General features: G+C 38.1%; 1 protein-coding gene across 1 annotated transcript; it reads left to right on the top strand.

Moving 5' to 3' along the window:
- The first annotated feature begins 325 nt into the window (after positions 1-325).
- On the top strand, positions 326-15,776 carry Tlr3 (toll like receptor 3). The gene is made up of 6 exons (XM_059244581.1): positions 326-487; positions 1,909-1,978; positions 7,412-7,864; positions 10,102-10,293; positions 12,417-14,272; positions 14,499-15,776. The coding sequence occupies exons 3-6, from the start codon at positions 7,421-7,423 to the stop codon at positions 14,725-14,727; spliced, it is 2,721 nt and encodes a 906-aa protein (XP_059100564.1). The 5' UTR covers positions 326-487; positions 1,909-1,978; positions 7,412-7,420; the 3' UTR covers positions 14,728-15,776.
- The last annotated feature ends 2,172 nt before the right edge of the window (positions 15,777-17,948 follow it).

Below are 17,948 nucleotides of genomic sequence, written 5' to 3'. Positions count from 1 at the left end.
CAGTTTTGCAAGGATCTGCAACCCACCACGGAGAAAGGGCTTGGCTCAGAAGTCCTGAACTCATTAACTTCCAGAGTTCCACCCACAGGCTGCCGCAGGTTCCTCCTCTTAGATCTTTCTGCCTAAAGTTCAATTCATGACCATTTCAATGAATTCCAGGAGGTCACGAAAAAGAAACAACAAAAAAGGTAACAGTTTAACAATTTCACTGATAATATCCTGTGTTATACCAGATATGCTAAGCTTTCTCTTTTTCTTTTCTTTTCTTTCTTTACCTTAAGTTTCACTTTCAGGTTTGAAGGAAACGTCTGACTGAAAAAAAAAAAAACAAAAAACAAAACCTCTGAATGAAAACTATAAGGGGATGCAGGATCTCTGGCTGAATAAAATCAGAATGCTCTTGGCTTTTGACGTTAATCCACCTGTCTCCCATCTGGGGAGTGAAACTGTGTCAGAATCACACAACAAAAGAAGATAGATGGTACAGGTATGAGGGGAGAAATGCATCGTAATGCCAAATGCAAATTTATAGCCACAAAATCAAATCTGACTTTTGTGGTAAAACAACAATTTTATGAAGCAATTAAAACAAAAAGTATTTCCTCTGTAGACTTCTGTTCTTGGAAAGGCATATTAAAGCTTCCAGGGGGATTTTGTAATAGGCCTTTAAAAAGGGGGGTGAAGGTGGCTCTGGGGTGTGCAGGGGGAGTAAGTAATAAATGCAATAAAAATATATGTATATATGTAGTATACAGTATGAAATTCTCAAAGATTAAGTAAAAAGATTATATTAGAAATTAAAATGCTATTTTTTTTAAAAAAAAATGCACCTTTTCCTTAAAGAAACAAAATCCTACAAAGTTAAAAACTCTTTTCTTCTATTTAGTTGGCTGTGGGGAGCTGACATTTTATGATAATGTGCTTGAGAAAGAAAGAATTCTCCGATGTTTCTAGGAACTAGAGCTGGCTTCCTATTCCAGAATAAAAGAGGGCGGTGGGAGAGGAGGTAGGCTGTTCAGGAAGTTGTATTGTAAGGTTGGAAAACAGGCTGCAATATTATGGACTAGATGGGGAAGAATAGTCAACCTTCCACATATGGCAGTTGTTTCTCTGACTCTATAATGTTATGTTTTGATATGTTTCTGTATGTAGGTGCTGGTGTATTAACTTAGAAAAAGATAGTGACATGTTTATAAACCAAATCATAAATCGTGCCTAACCCCAGGTATTCACTCTCTGCCTTAGTCATATTAGAGTGCAGTCTTTCCCTCGAATGAAGAAACAGAATTCTGTGTGCCTTCAAAAATGCTTCCCCAAATGCAAGGTCTTCTCTCTCCTACTCTTCCCCTGCCTCTCTTTAAGAACCATTCAGTGGTAACTTGTTCTTCATTCTCATTTCATACTTTCACGTATTTTTGTTTGTTTGATTGAAATGGATCTCCCGGTGTCAAACTACTGTTTCCTTCTGTCTTAGTTGTTTAGCTGACTGCGGGGTTTGGAATTTAACATACTTTTTTCCAAATGTTCTAGAAGCTTTCCTTGATTGCTACCTATTAACTCATGTTACTGATGAAAAGTTATTTATAAAAACGGATCTCTTTCCTTTGGAAGTAATTAATGATATGGTCACCTTACAAAATGTTTAGCATTTGTACCCCACCTCTCTGTGTGTGACTGTGAGTCTGTGTGTGTGCGTGCATGTGTGTGTGTGTGTGGGGGGGTAGCATTCTGAATTTCCTAACATTTTATCCATGATTTCTTTTTTTCATACATCCTGCTTCATTAACACTTAGTGGATTTTTTTTTCTCTCAATGAAGAATGTTTTCAGATTGGGAATGTTGTTCAGTTACTCAGAGATACAGTTTGTAAGTCCATTAGTCCTCAGTAATTCTAATTTCTATTCACAGCCTTTCCAGAGAGGTAGATATCACCTAAACAAAGACTGGAATACCTTACAGGGATTGTACCCATAATCTGGTAAGTAGGGGAGAGAAAACCTTATGGTACTAGGAGGAAAACTTGTTAGTTGTCTGTCTCTTACTTTGACAACTAATGTGTAATGCAAACTTTATGATAGGTACATATGTATAAAACAAGTAGTAAATATCATATGATCACTGACGGGGCATGAACTGTATACTTTGAGGGAATGGGGAGTCCAGTTATTGAAACACATATTGCAGGTAAATTTCAAAATTAATGCACCAAATAAAGGCAGCCATATGTATGAGAATGGGTTAGGCTCCATCCTCTGAGGTTATGAGAATAATCTGTAGAGATAGCAGTGGTTGCTTCTGGGAGTAATGGTGGAAATTAACTGGGAAGGAGACAGAGGAATTCTCTGGATTTGAGTTACACAGATTTATGCATTTGCCAAAAGTCAGAGAATGTATACTTAAAATGCTTGCATTTTATTATGTAAAAATTTACATTGGATAACAAATTCTGCATAAAAATGCTGAAACTATTGATGAGAAAGTAATCTGTTGAGGGGGAAGACTGATGTTTGTGGTACATGTTTGGGAGCTGATGATACAGGTATTTGGATAGATCATTATATCTGTTTTAACACAAGCATATTCATTGTAAAATTCTTTGGATTGTCTAGAATATTTAAGAACACTTTTTTGCTTCTCTTTTTTGCTCGTTTTGTTTTGAGACAAGGTCTTACTTTGTAGTTCGTTGGCCTAGAAATTACCTTGTAGGCTAGACTGGCCTCAAACTCACAGAGATCTACCTGCTTCTGCCTCCAAAGTGCTGCTGGGATTAAAGATATAAGATACTGTATCTGGCCCTATTTAAGAATTTTTATTCAAATTTTTGGGAATTTGTTGACCTTAAGATATCTATATACAAGGGAGCATTTTACAGCAACAAAAATGACAAATGTCAAGACATGATGAGATGTAGATACATCTTACAAACCTCATATGGAGCAAAGAAAAGAATGATGGATCACAGAATGATACACACATTATCCCCGTTAGCCATGGGAATGTGTGTAGCTGGAGAGTTTCTCTGGGCCCTACCAAGTCCTCGCAGTCCCGCAGTCCACTTATAAAATAAACATACAGATGCTTATGTTATTTAAACTCTTTGGTCTAATGGCTCAGGCTTCTTGCTAGCTGTTCTTATATCTTAAATTAACCCATTTCTATTAATCTATAAGTTGCCACGTGGTTCGTGGCTTACCGGTATCTTAACATCTTCTCATGGCAGCAGCTGGCAGCGTCTCTCTGCCTTATAAGGCCTTCCACTTCCCAGACTTCTCCTCTTCTCCTCTCTCTTTGTCCTGCCTATACTTCCTGCCTGGCTCCTGGCCAATCAGCACTTTATTTATTAACCAATCAGAGCAACACATTCACAGCATAGAGAACATCCCGCAGCAAATGTGTTCTAGGACCACAGTGAGCGCCTGAGAGCATTAGGAGTATCCAACCCTACATATACCAATTTACCTGTACATTCATGCCTATGGTGAAGTTTAACGATAGACCCATTTTTGATATTATAGTCTGGTAAAAGTTATATGGCTGTTCAGTCTCTCTGTCTTCCTGTCTCTGTCTGTCTCTGTCTGTCTCTGTCTTTCTCCCTAAAAATGCCCTAATTCCTCATTGCATTGTAGTAATATTTTGCATCATGGCTGCCACAAGTAATTGAAACTGTAGAATGTAAACCATGCTAATGAGGGACTGGTGTAATGTAAGCTTTTATTAATACTTGATACAAAGGCAGGTAACCTTTGTGTAGGAAATAGCATTGTTTGTGTTTAGGAAGAATGAAGAATTCATGGGGTAGGCATGACAGATTTCTAAAGCACTGGAGAAACTTTTGTTTCTTGATTTGAATAAGCAATTCCAGTGATATACTCATTTATGAAAATTCAATAATTTGTACATTTATGATTTGTGCACTGTTTTGTACACATTTAAAATATAATTGCTAAAATGAAAATCAATCAGGGTAGGCCTCATGTGCAAAGATAAGCTTATATCTAAGAATATGAAATAGAAAGGTAGAAGAAGGAAAATGCAAAACTTGAAATGGAGGACAGGATTACACAGGATGGCCAATATCTGCTTGAAAGCAGTTCCAAAGGAGAGAATATAGAAAGTGTAGGAAAGGAAATTATCATAGAAAAAAACTATAAAAGTTGAGGGAAAACATGAACCTTCAGACTGAAACCCGTAACAATAGACACATTTTGGAGGAAAGACATAACTTGAAATATCCTTGTGAAATTCCAAACTACCACCTTTAAAGAAAAGACACTAAAATGTATAAAGAGAAACTGTTAAGAAAAAAGATTATATAAAGGAGGAAAAATCGGATGTGTATCAGACCTATTAGCAATGTTGGAGAGTAAAGAGACACGGAGATGATGCTTCATGGTTTTGTGTGAAATGTATTTTTAAATTTATTTTTATTTTTATGAGTGTTTTTCCTACATGTGTATATTTGTACTATGTACATGCCTTGGTGCACATGAAGGCCAGAATAGAATGGAGATCCCCTAAAACTGGAGTTACAAATGATTGTGAGCTACCATGTGGATGCTGGGAATTGAACCCGGATCTTTTAGAAGAACAGAAAGTACTTTTAGTTGCTAAGCCATGTCTCTAGTCTTGTGATATGTATTTAAGGTTTATATTCCTGTATGAAAAAGCATAACAAAGCTCATTACTTTGTTCAATTAATATATGCTAATAAAAATAAAAAAAAGAAGACTGTATTCCAGATAACCCATGTATCAAAGTTATTGAAGGCAAAAAGACCAAAGATCAAACTTTCAAAGGCCTTTGAATTTTGTCAGTAATACTTCAACTCATTTCTTTTCATTCTTAAAGCAAATACTACCAAAAAACAACCCAAGGGCATCTCAGAACCCAAAATTTTCTGTTTAATTTTTAAAGGAAAACCAAAAGCAGTTTGAAAAGACTCTAGACTCTGCAGATGGTCCTTTGTCACTGTTTGGGAACAATGCAGGTTGTCACAAACTGTGAGGGGAGCCACCTGCAATTCATGCTCCACCAGTGTGAATTAATGAGCAGCTTTGTGTCTCTTTCTGAGTCCCTCACAGTCCAAATTCTCCACACTTTAGAGTTTCTACTGCTATGCTCTTGTCCAGTGCTCAGCTGTGAGTATCTCGTGAGAAATTTGGGCTTTTCATTATAAAGTAAAATATTAAACATAGAGCATAGCTATAATCCTGTGCTCTCAAAATATAAATAAAAACTTGCAAAAATGTTTGAATTTGAAAAAAAAATCATATGCTCTTAACTCCCAGTGCTATTACTTTGCCTGAATAATGGTTTTAGTATTACATTGCTTATCCTGAGAACCAGAGGATCAACTCAGTGTATCTCCTTTGGTCCTCACAGTTACCTGTGGAGAACTTCAGCTAGATCTGAGAAATGGATTAACTTGTCCAAAGCTACAAAACAGAAGCACCATTATCAGAACGCAGGTCGTGTTATTCCACGGTCTGTCTACTCCCTTCACTGTGTTCCTCTAAGTTTCACTGATTCTTCAGTGAATATTGACTGATACAAACATCAAATTATGAATGAGATTTCTCAGCCTTTGCTTTTTCTAATTAATCGAAATAAAATTTTTTTCATGCTTACTCATAGATACAGACCAAAAACCCTAACATTTCATATCTTAGCAATATCAACTGGTGCTATACTAACAGTTACAGGAATTTAAGGATGGAGAGATGTGGTAAAGACAGAAGAGCATGCATCCCCTGTGTCACCAAGTAAGGCATCAAGGAATACTGTGTCATCAGTAGATGAAGAAATATAGTTTTATGTAAATGTAACACAAATTGCTAAATGGTCTTATTGATAAAAAATCTGGAGCCAGATATTGGGGTGAAAGTTGAAAGATCAGAGGGATAAAACAAGCCAGCCATGAGTTCTTACCACTAGGCAAGCCTCAGCCCAAGAGAGAGCTACTTCCTGTATATTCTTGCCTTATATACCTTTCTGTGCCCTGCCATCTTACTTCTTCTCTCTGCCCAGCTATAGCACTTCTTCTTTCTGCCCAGCTCTATCACTTCTTTCTGCCCAGCTCTATCACTTCCTATCTGTCTGTACAGACCTCTAGACCTCTATGGTCAACTAGGGCTGGGATTAAAGGTGTGTGCCACCACATTTGGCTCTGTTCCCAGTGTGACCTTGAACTCCCAGAGATCCAGGGGCATCTTTGCCTCCTGAATGCTAGGATTAAAGGTGTGTGCTATCACTGCCTGACCTCTATGTTTAATATAGTGGCTGGCTCTGTTCTCTGATCCCCAGATAAGCTTTATTGTGGCGCACAAATAAAATATCACTACAGGTAAAGTCTTTTAAATTATGAATGCAACACTATATTCGGTGAAGATAAACATAACTATAGAAAACTAGTAAAGAAAATAAGAGAATGGTATAATTAAACTCCTAACATTTAGAGTGGGACAAAATTGCTTCAGATCAGTAACTACATGGATGAGCCTGAGGATATTATGACCAGTGAAATATACCAGACAAAGGAAGACAAAAAAATCACATTTTTTTTCCTGTGAAAGATGAACTTGTAGAATTATAAAGCTGTGGTTACTGGAGGTTAAAAAGAGTGCAGGAAGACAAAGGAAAAGAAGGTGACTAACAAATGCAGGAGTGTAGCTGAAATAGAAGAATGACTTGGATTACTTTGGTTAAAAGTGATTAATTGGCCGGGCGGTGGTGGCGCACGCCTTTAATCCCAGCACTCGGGAGGCAGAGCCAGGCGGATCTCTGTGAGTTCAAGGCCAGCCTGGTCTCCAAAGCGAGTTCCAGGAAAGGCGCAAAGCTACACAGAGAAACCCTGTCTCGAAAAACCACAAAAAAAAAAAAAGTGATTAATTGTATATTTCAAAATGGCTACTAAGAAAGGATTTCAAATGTTCCCAACATAAGGAACTGATAAATATTTGAAGCTATAAACATGAAAATCACTTTGGTCTGCTCATTATGCATCATATACATACTGAAATAGTTACTGTATTCCATAAGTGTATATAATTATTCTGTGTTGATAAAAAATAATTTCAAGAGGAGACTTTTGTCTGGAGTTGACTGACTTAGAGATAGTTTTAAAAATAGTAAATATAACAATAGATAAAATAACCATAGTTGTAAGGAAATGGCATGCTTGAGTTCCTTATCTTAATGGTGGTGTGACGAATGAGGAAGAAGTATCTGCAGTTTATTTCACTTACTGGTGTTATTTGAATTATTTCTGTTTGGTGCATTAATTATATAATATATACTTGCATGGTGTAAAAATTATTAAAAGATCTTTTATAGATTTATATATTTTAAAAGAATATACCAAAGGATGCAGGAGCATGGTAAAAGCCAGTGCTTTTTTATATTTCTTTTATAGGACAGAATCATGAAACAGTGTTCATCCTATCTAATACACTCCTTGGGGGGACTTTTGTCCCTGTGGGTTCTTTGTGCATCTTCCACAAACCAGTGCACTGTGAGACACGAAGTAGCTGACTGCAGCCATTTGAAGCTGACACACATACCTGATGACCTTCCTGCTAACATAACGGTGTTGAATCTTACCCACAACCAACTCAGAGGCTTACCACCGACCAATTTTACAAGATACAGCCAACTTACTATCTTGGATGCGGGATTTAACTCCATTTCAAAACTGGAGCCAGGACTGTGCCCAACACTCCCTTTGTTGAAAGTCTTGAACCTCCAACACAATGAGCTATCGCAGATTTCCGATAAAACTTTCATCTTCTGCAGGAACCTGACGGAACTCTATCTAATGTCTAACTCAATACACAAAATTAAAAGCAACCCTTTCAAAAACCAGAAGGTAAGAGGAGTATGTTCATTTTGTTCTAAGAACTGCAAATGCAATCTAAAGTTACATGAAGTTGAGTTTTCAAGTTACTGAATCCTCAAAGTCTTCATAGCTATTAAGATAAGAGTACAAACGCTGATCAATCCCTCTTCGTGACTGCTGGGGCACACCTGTGCATGTGGGCACTGTGATGTAATACTGCTCAAAATTACAGTCTTATGTCAATTGGAACATTAAGAACTCTTCCTCTCTTGCATTGCCTCATTTGAAATAGGACTCAGAAGAGAGACATCATGAGCAGAAATGCATCTGACTATCCCGTAGGGAACATAGAAAATAAACTCATGGTGCTGCTGAATTTAGGGTGTGACATAGTAAGAAACACAGTGAGTCCAAATTCTGGCTTAAAGAAAAATAACAAGTTGATACAATGGTAAAACAGACTCTTTGGCTAAACATTGCCTACCCTTTGGAGTTTAAGAAGGCTTGGAACATTGCCTTTTCAGAGGTTTCCACCTTCTTCTTCTTTTAAACGCTTTGCTTGAATTTTAAATCTATGAAAAGTAGGTGTTATTAGCTAGTAACCTCAGCAACTCTTAAGGGCTTTCTTTAAACCAAAGACATTTGTAAACGACTTATCTTCTTTATTTCGTGGCCTCAAATAAAATATTGAGCCTTACTCCTTCTCAGATGCCGAGGACATAATGTACTACTTTAAATGCTCTGAGAAGCATTGATAAAGTGATATGTTGGCCAGTCTTTGAGCCTTCTAAAATCATAGTGTGCAGGAAATTCCTTTTGATGCAAAGATCTCAAAATCTGACCAGAGAAATTACTAGAAAAACATTTCTTTTTAATGCATATATGAAAGTCTTATTTCTTTAATAGAAATTCCAGTTGATGTTCCCCTAACAGACATCAGGGTTTTCCTGCCTTTTTGCCTGAATTTGAAGCTTACAGGCAGATGCCCTGGTACTCTGGCTTTTATAACCTTCCTTCTCCCTCTTCCAAGACGTTCCCTGAGCCTTAACTGTAGGGGTTGTGTTGTTTTCTCTTTCTTTCCTTCCTTCCTTTTTCCCTTCCTTTCCTTCCTTCCTTTCTTTCTTTTTCTTTCCTTCATTTTTTCCCTTCCTTTCTTTCCCTTCCTTCCTTCCTTCCTTCCTTCCTTCCTTCCTTTCTTTCTTTCTTTCTTTCTTTTTCTTCCTTTTTTTTTTTCAAGACAGGGTTTCTCTGTGTAGTTTTGGTGCCTGTCCTGAATCTCACTCTGTAGATCAGGCTGGCTTCGAACTCACAGAGATCCACCTTGGCTCTGCCTCCTGAGTGCTGGGATCAAAGGCAGGCACCACCACCACCTGGCTGTGTTGTTTTCTTAAATGAGCATTTTCTTCTTTTTTCTGTAACTAGTTTCCAAGATTCATGAATTACGTTTACTAAGCCACGTAGCTATCCTTTATAACATAAATAAATGCTTATAAATAAGTAAATCAATTTATAAGCTTAAATTCTTTAACTTGGTGAAAGAAATAAGTTAATTCATGAAGAAACTAAATCCTTACAAAAAGGGTGGGCTTTTTTTGTTTAATTGTTTTAAATTGAAATAGAATTACATCACCTCCCCACTTTCTACCTTCCCACCCATCCCAGCTACCTTCCCTCAGATTCCTGTCATGTGACCCCAACACTTTCATGGATAGCCTCTCTTTGACTTGCATTGTTACATATGTGTGTGTGTGTGTGTGTGTGTGTGCGCGCGCGTGCGCGCGCACGCACAAATATACAGAAATATAACCCACTGAATCTGTTTTTGTTGTTTGTGTGTACATAGCTTCAAGGCTGACTCCTCTGCATTGGACAACCCAATATGGGGGCCCATCATCACTGGGAGAGGATGAACTTTCTTCTCCCAGCAGGCATTAATAGCCTGTAGTACTTTGTCTAGGGATGGGTTCCCTTGAAATTTACCCCCTTTGATGTAACGTGTCTATTGATATTGTCATTTCTCTCGTCTTGTTTATGCAGCCATGTATAGGGGAGATTTTTTCCACAGCAGACTGGTCCAAACATTGAGGAAGAATGGGGGGAAAAGACTGTAGCAATGATGGTGTTTTTAATTGCCACAAAAGTTATTATTCCCTTTCGAATAATAGAAATTAGTCAGTTTTTCCTTTGGGATACCTCCAAGAGTCACACACTTGGAGGGAGTTGCTTCTGTTGTCTCTCATATGCATGTATCTACCTTTCACTCTCAGAATTTAATCAAGTTAGATCTGTCACATAACGGCCTATCATCTACGAAGTTGGGAACTGAGGTCCAGCTGGAAGATCTCCAGGAGCTCCTCTTATCGAATAATAAGATCCTTGCACTAAGAAGTGAAGAACTTGATTTCCTTAGCAATTCTTCTCTACAAAAGTTGGACTTGTCATCCAATCCACTTAGAGAGGTAAGAAGTGGAGGTGAAATTATTTCCTATGCTACCCTTAGGTGTGTGTAATCCCCGTGTTGCACAGATGGGAATTTAGGATTTCCAGTGAAATAAAATGATAAGCTCTGCCGTGTCTTTAAGACATCCTTCAACACTTGCTTTTGGGGGCCACTGGCACCTTCATCGAAAAAGAGTTGAGAAGTTGCCCTTTGATGGGGTCAATTCCAGTTCCTGTGCCATTGTAGAGCTGTTCTTTGATTTTTGAAAAGACTCTGACTTTAGTTTCCTAATTATATTGTGGAAATCAAACTCCTCCTCCTGAGATCTCTATACAAATGAAAACACTATGGTGGTTAAGAGCTCAGGCCCCTGACTTGGGTTAGCCACGCCTACTTGGGTTAGCCACGCCTACTTGGGTTAGCCACTCCTGCGCAGGCTTTGTTTTTAAATGTGTGATGAGGTAACTCATCCAAGTGATCTGTGCTTCAGCCTTCCAAACCTACACTACCTGATGGGACTATGAGGCAAAAGAATTTAGTAGTGCATTTGGCATACGGCAGTTCTAAGTATAACAAATTCCCTGTGATGGAATATTTCTTAGTTACCTTGCTCTTCTTTAGCCCGTGATCTTCAGCTGAACTATTTTCATACTCATCTATGTATATATTACACACGTTTGGTGCTTTTGAGTCCATTGAGTATTACTCATATGTATGTGTTTAGAACTGACCATGTGGTATAGATAAACAGTTAGGGGCTCATCTCTGGGGAAGACTGGCTCTTTCTCTTGCCGGTATTAACTGCCTGGAACTCTTCATCTAGGGTATTTACTAGCTACAAGAATATGGGGAGTTATAAAACTATTTTTCAGCTATGAGAGACCATGAAAAAATTATCCTGAAATAATAACGGAAATAATTTGTCTATGCTACTCACTTTATTTTTAAAATACATTTTCTCTGGTTAGAACGATTATTGCCAGAACCTTATAAAATACATAAACAAGGAGTATTAACAAAAGTCACTTAAAAGTCCACCATTAGAAACAAACATTGCTAGTATTTGTGTATATATATTTACAATTACTCTCTGAATAATTATAAGAACACCAACCACAGCTTAATCTCAGAACACTTAACTCAGTACCAACACTGTAAAAATGATTTCTCTATATTTTGTATGTATATACATGCTCTTCTTAATCAACTTATTTTTACACAAAAGTAAATTTAGACAAAGAAGGTCCAGTGACAGGGTAGCCTTTCTGGTACCTTACCTAAGACTATGCTCTCCACACCCATGCAATACTGACTCTTGGGGGCAAAATATATGTCTTATCATTGAACATCTCCCACACAATTAATAATTAAAAAAAAACACCTTAACTTTCAAGTCTGCAAGCAACGTTCAGGCGAATGTACTGTAATTTAATAATTGCCTGCTTTTCTAATACTCCCTTTTAAAAAGCAATAAAGCACACCTCTTTTCATATTCCTAGTTATTTTTTGCTTCATTAGCCCACACTTGTTACAAGCTACATATGAGAATTCCAAACCCCTTTGTTCTCACAGTAAGTGCAAGCTCTGGCTACCACCCTCTCTAGAGTCCTTCTTCAAGTCCCAGGACAGCAGAGGCTTCTGAAAACTGAACACAAGTCAGTGGAAGACCGCTGAAAACACTATCATCAACACTATCATGAAATAAAGTAAGAAGAAAACCTGGAAAGACAAAACCAATAGCCCACTTTAGAGTTCCAGAAGAGAAAATACATGACACTGTTTCATTACATGTGGCCCCAGAAAGTGGTCACCAAGACAGACTCAGGGTTTGCCCCTTTACAGTTTTCACACATAGTTTATTTAATGTAACTGGGTTCGGTGTGGTTTAGGCAAAATGCTGGGAGATGCAACCTTACCTGGGAAGCTAGGGAAGGACCCTGGGTTGTGGGTGTAGGTGGGGTGGGGGTGTGGAAGTGGTTACAGGCATGGAGTGAAGAAGGAACCATTCGCTGGAGGGATCGAGTGGACTGCCCTGCCCAAGTCATGTGGTGAACTGAGCAAAGATGCATTTTAGTATGCCCTTCAGAGCACGTTACATCACGTTTTTGTTTGTTTGTTTGTTTGTTTGTTTTGAACCTTCAGTTTTCTCCAGGGTGTTTTCATGCAATTGGCAATTTATCCGCTCTCCTTTTGAACAACGCCCAACTAGACCCCCACCTCACGGAGAAGCTCTGTTTGGAACTTTCAAACACAAGCATCCAGAATCTCTCTCTGGCTAACAACCATCTTCTGGCAACCAGCCTCGCGACTTTCTCCGGGCTGAAGCAGACCCATCATCTCACGTCGCTGGATCTTTCCTACAACAGCCTACGGGATGTGGGTAACGATACCTTCTCTTGGCTCCCACACCTCAGGTACCTGTCTCTGCAGTACAATAACATACAGTGTTTGTCTCCTCGCTCTTTTTATGGACTTTCCAATCTGAGGTACCTGAATTTGAAGCGAGCATTTACTAAACAAAGTATTTCCCTTGCTTCTCACCCCAAGATCGATGATTTTTCTTTTCAGTGGCTAAAATATTTGGAATATCTCAACATGGACGATAATAATATTCCGGGTACAAAAAGCAATATGTTCACGGGCTTGACGAGTCTGAAGTATTTAAGTCTTTCCAAAACTTTCACAAGTTTGCAAACTGTAACAAATGAAACGTTTTTGTCACTTGCTCATTCTCCTTTGCTCACACTCAATTTAACGAAAAATCACATCTCAAAAATAGCAGGTGGCGCTTTCTCTTGGTTGGGCCAACTCAGGATACTTGACCTTGGCCTTAACGACATTGATCAAGAACTCACAGGCCAGGAGTGGAGAGGTCTGAGAAGTATATTTGAGATCTACCTGTCCTATAACAAATACCTCCAACTGACTAGCAATTCCTTTGCTCTGGTTCCGGGTCTTCAGAGACTGATGCTCAGGAGGGTAGCACTAAAAAATGCGGAAATCTCCCCCTCCCCTTTCCGCCCTCTCCGTAACTTGACTATTCTGGACTTAAGCAACAACAACATCGCCAACATAAATGAGGACTTGTTGGAGGGTCTGGAGAATCTAGAAATCCTGGATTTTCAGCACAACAACTTAGCAAGGCTCTGGAAACACGCAAACCCTGGCGGTCCTGTTAATTTCCTGAAGGGCCTGTCTCACCTCCACATCCTGAATTTGGAGTCTAACGGTTTTGATGAAATCCCAGTCGGGGTGTTCAAGAACTTGTTTGAACTAAAGAGCATCAATCTAGGATTGAATAATTTAAACATACTTCTACCATCTATTTTTGATGACCAGACGTCTCTAAGGTCATTGAACCTTCAGAAGAACCTCATCACATCAGTGGAGAAGAATGTTTTTGGGCCGGCTTTTCAGAACCTGAGTAGTTTAGATATGCGCTTTAACCCATTTGATTGTACATGTGAAAGTATTGCCTGGTTTGTTAACTGGATCAACCAGACCCACGCTAACATCTCTGAGCTACCGACTCATTACCTCTGCAACACCCCGCCTCAGTATCATGGCTTCCCAGTGATGCACTTTGATACATCATCCTGTAAAGATAGTGCCCCCTTTGAACTCCTCTTCATGATTAATACCAGTGTGCTCATGACTTTTATACTTACGGCGTTGCTCATTCACTTTGAGGGCTGGAGGATATCTTTTTACTGGAATGTTTCGGTTCATCGGGTTCTTGGTTTCAAGGAAATCGAAGCACAGCCTGAACAGTTTGAATATACGGCATACATAATTCATGCCCATCAAGACAGAGACTGGGTTTGGAAACACTTCTCCCCAATGGAGGAACAAGACCAATCTCTCAAATTCTGCCTAGAAGAAAGGGACTTTGAAGCAGGCGTCCTTGGACTTGAAGCAATTGTTAATAGCATCAAAAGAAGCAGAAAAATCATTTTTGTTATAACATACCATCTATTAAAAGACCCTCTGTGCAAAAGGTAGGTGGATTTTATGAATGTTTACGTCTGCACTCATTTTTCAACCGAACTTGCAAAATTACTACATTGACAACTCATAAAATTTTTAGCAACAAAATTAAGGGGGAAATTCTAACTTTTAGTGAAAGTACAAATAAATTCCACAAATAATTTTAGATTGCTAAGCTTTTAACTTTTCGCGTCTATATGTTAGTTATCTAACTATCCATTTTAATGTTCTATTTAGATTCAAGGTACACCATGCGGTTCAGCAAGCTATTGAGCAAAATCTGGATTCAATTATATTGATTTTTCTTCAGGATATTCCAGATTATAAACTAAACCATGCACTCTGTTTGCGAAGAGGAATGTTTAAATCCCGTTGCATCTTGAACTGGCCAGTTCAGAAAGAACGGATAAATGCCTTTCATCATAAATTGCAAGTAGTGCTTGGGTCACGAAATTCAGCACATTAAATTTATGTGGAGATTAAGTCGATAAAGGGATAGATCCAATTTATAAAGGTCCATCATACATCTGAGTTTTACTTGAAAGTTTCTTATGTTTATATGTATCAATTATGATGCTGTATCATAATTGAATCTCATTTTTTGAAATATTTCTTATTTCAGGCCTCTTATCAACAATTGTTTTATTTACCTACTCCAAACAAATACCTGGGCAGTTAAGAGCATCCTCTGTTAATGACTTCACAGTTGATCTCTGAGGTGTATCACAGCTTCAAAGGGATTTTAAAGTAGTCTTTATATAAATAAAACTGAGAGTTTTATAGGTATAATTTATTTTTAAGATGGAGTTTTACTGTGTAACTCAGGTTGATCTGGAAATTACTATGCTGGAGTTTGGCCTTGAACTTATGAAATTACAGTGATCTGCCTGCCTCTGTCTCTGGAGTGATGCCTTCAAAGGCATGCAGCACTACACTCAGCTACATGAGATTTTATAACACTCACATTTTGAGACACTTATAGAATGAAAGATAACTGCTTTTATGGTACAAGCCTACTTCAATGGGAATAAGAATAAAATATTTAGAAAGAGTTTTTTTCTTTCTTTTTTTTATTTGAAAAGCTTTGTATTTTATTTTGATGTTGTTTTTGATAGATGTTAGGTAGCCTTGCAATCTGCATACCCAAGAACAGAATATTTTCATAATCTTCATAGTGTAACAGACCCCCAGACCTTAACACAACTGACTCCATGATGGAAGTACCATTTAGGCCATAAAACAGCATGAAGATCAGCCAAGATGAAAAGAAAGGCCTGATGGATTCATCAGTCAGTCTGTAGTTCCGGGAAAGTCTCTAAATGTACTAACCTTGCTTTTTGGCTTTTGTAGTTCTGCTTCTGGCTAACTGCTCTTCTTAACTGAAGTACGTCAACCCAGAATATGTTCTTTGTGCTTAAAAGTTCACGCTGAGAAAGCCTTGGGGCTACCTACACTGGGATCCCAAACACCCAGTGTGGTCACTGACTGATAATAAAGACTTCCTATTAACTTAAACCCATGTCCATACAGTCTCCTCTGCTAGATACCCTACAACAACAGATGATTTTTATTACTTGATAAAATAGATATTAGAATAAATACTTGTATTTTCCTAATATTTGTGTTTCTTTTGCAAGAGAATTTAAATAATTTTCTTAACTATATTATAGAAAGGCTTGCTTCTGGAACATTGGTTCATAGATTGTCTTTGTGTAAACAACATTTCCCTCCTTGGGTCACAGACTCAGGAAGTGGCTTTGGTCTAGTCAGTTGGTTTCTGTGGGATTCTTGGGCTCTTAACCTATGAAATTATAATGAGATATAAAAACTCAAATAACTAGAGATGATGATTTGGGTATAATATATTTTTATATATGGAATATTCCATATGAATATATTATACCATGAGATGATACACAATGGGTAACTTAGCTCCTAGGTAAAGACCGTTAGATTAGGTTTTATATTTAATTAAGCAAAGCCTTTAGTTTTATTTTGTGATAAAAAGAATAAACATCTTGGAAATCCACATAAAATGGTTTTCGAAATATCTCTTGCTCTGGTACTGAGACATTAGAGTATAAATGAAAATGTTGAGTTAACAACCACTCTGCTGACAGTGTTGGCCATCTCTCTCCACTGTTAGGCTCCTCTCTTCTCACACGTACCCTTGAGAATGAACTGACTTTGGAAATCCCACATGCAGTGTTTGGAAGAAAGAACAATCCATGGTGATCAGGAGAGGGGTGAATAGGTGTAGAAGGCTATAAAGAAGTGGTGTTTGCTCTGTCCTGCAAGTAGCAGGGAGCCTTCCAACAGCAGAGAAGACAAAGAATTGGAAAATATGCTCCTCACTCAGTGCTGAATGTCTACAAAAGTTGCTTGTGATTGTGCCGCATGGCAACTTTACTTATTCTCTTCCATTTGTCTTATTTGTTCACTTTTTAAAATTAGTATGGACTTAATGTAAACTTGTATTTAGTGTTAAAGAACCATACTATTTGATGGTTTTATTCAAATTGTTTTAGTATTGGATTTAGGGAGCCTTTCTAGCAATCACTTGTGTCTCTTTTTCCCTTCGACATACTGCATCATCCTCTCTCTCTCTCTCTCTCTCTCTCTCTCTCCCTCTCTCTCTCTCTCTCTCTCTCTCTCTCTCTCTCTCTCTCTCTCTCTCTCTCTCTCCTCTGTGTGTGTGTGTGTGTGTGTGTGTGTGTGTGTGTAAATTTACTTTTTGGAATTGCATTGTGCTTCAAAGTAATCCTGGATGTTCCCTTGCTCCCTGTTTCAGCAATCTACAAGGAGTCTTGGATCCTTTCAATCTAGAACAGCATTATTACACCTTGATGTGCTTGTTAGTGAGTGACTGCCTTCCGTGCTTCCAAAGCAAGCAATGTGAGTGAAAATCGACTCATACATATGTATGTATCTATAAATATTGCCATATCTGTACACATCTAATATGTATATTAAATTAACTAGTCTGGATGTTAAAATGAACAATAGTGCATTTTGGCGTCTCCAACTCTAATTCATTATCACATTGATCACCTTAATCTTTCCCTTGCTTTTCTGTGGCCATCCATGCTATCGTAGATCACTGTCTCTGTACTTAATCATGCAGTTCTATATATACCAGTATCAGAATTGCTAACCCCCATACTGGGGAAAGCAACTTTTGTAGCTACACTAAAATGCTCATATGCAATGCCTTTTGTGTTAGTTTTACGTTCTGTTTTCTAAAGTTGCTTCAGCTAACATTCGCCCCTCGCTCCCTTCAATGAGGTTAATATGTCCTTTTGTAATATAGCTAGATTCTGTTGTCAGTCTGTACTCTACCCTGTGATTTCTGGATCTCTGGAATTGTTTGCATACACAAAATCTTATGCTTTGTGTAGTAAAGTTTTATGGGTTTTGACAAATGCATAACATATTAAACTTTATCACTTTGCAATCTTATCGGATAGTTTTCTCACCCTAAAACATGCCCTATGAATTATCATTAAAAGGGGCTGAGGCAGTAACTTAGTGTTTAAGGGTGCTTGCTGCTCTTGTAGAAGACTTGAATTTGGTTCCCAGCACATCGGTCAGGTGGCTTTCAACCACCTATAACTTTATCTGCAAGAGATCTGATGCCCTCTTCTGATCTAGGAGGACATCTACATGAAAATGTGCATACTCACACAG

Source organism: Peromyscus eremicus, chromosome 17 (assembly GCF_949786415.1).
Source record: "Peromyscus eremicus chromosome 17, PerEre_H2_v1, whole genome shotgun sequence".
NCBI classification, from domain to species: Eukaryota; Metazoa; Chordata; class Mammalia; order Rodentia; family Cricetidae; genus Peromyscus; species Peromyscus eremicus.
Note: the sequence above shows the minus strand (reverse complement) of the source record. Positions and strands in the feature narration are given on the sequence as shown.

Coding starts and splice junctions, on each gene's coding strand:
- Tlr3 (XM_059244581.1), top strand. CDS start 7,421: ATGAAACAGTGTTCATCCTATCTAATACACTCCTTGGGGGGACTTTTG. Junction 10,294..12,416: donor CATCCAATCCACTTAGAGAG/GTAAGAAGTGGA, acceptor TTGAACCTTCAG/TTTTCTCCAGGGTGTTTTCA. Junction 14,273..14,498: donor AAAGACCCTCTGTGCAAAAG/GTAGGTGGATTT, acceptor TGTTCTATTTAG/ATTCAAGGTACACCATGCGG.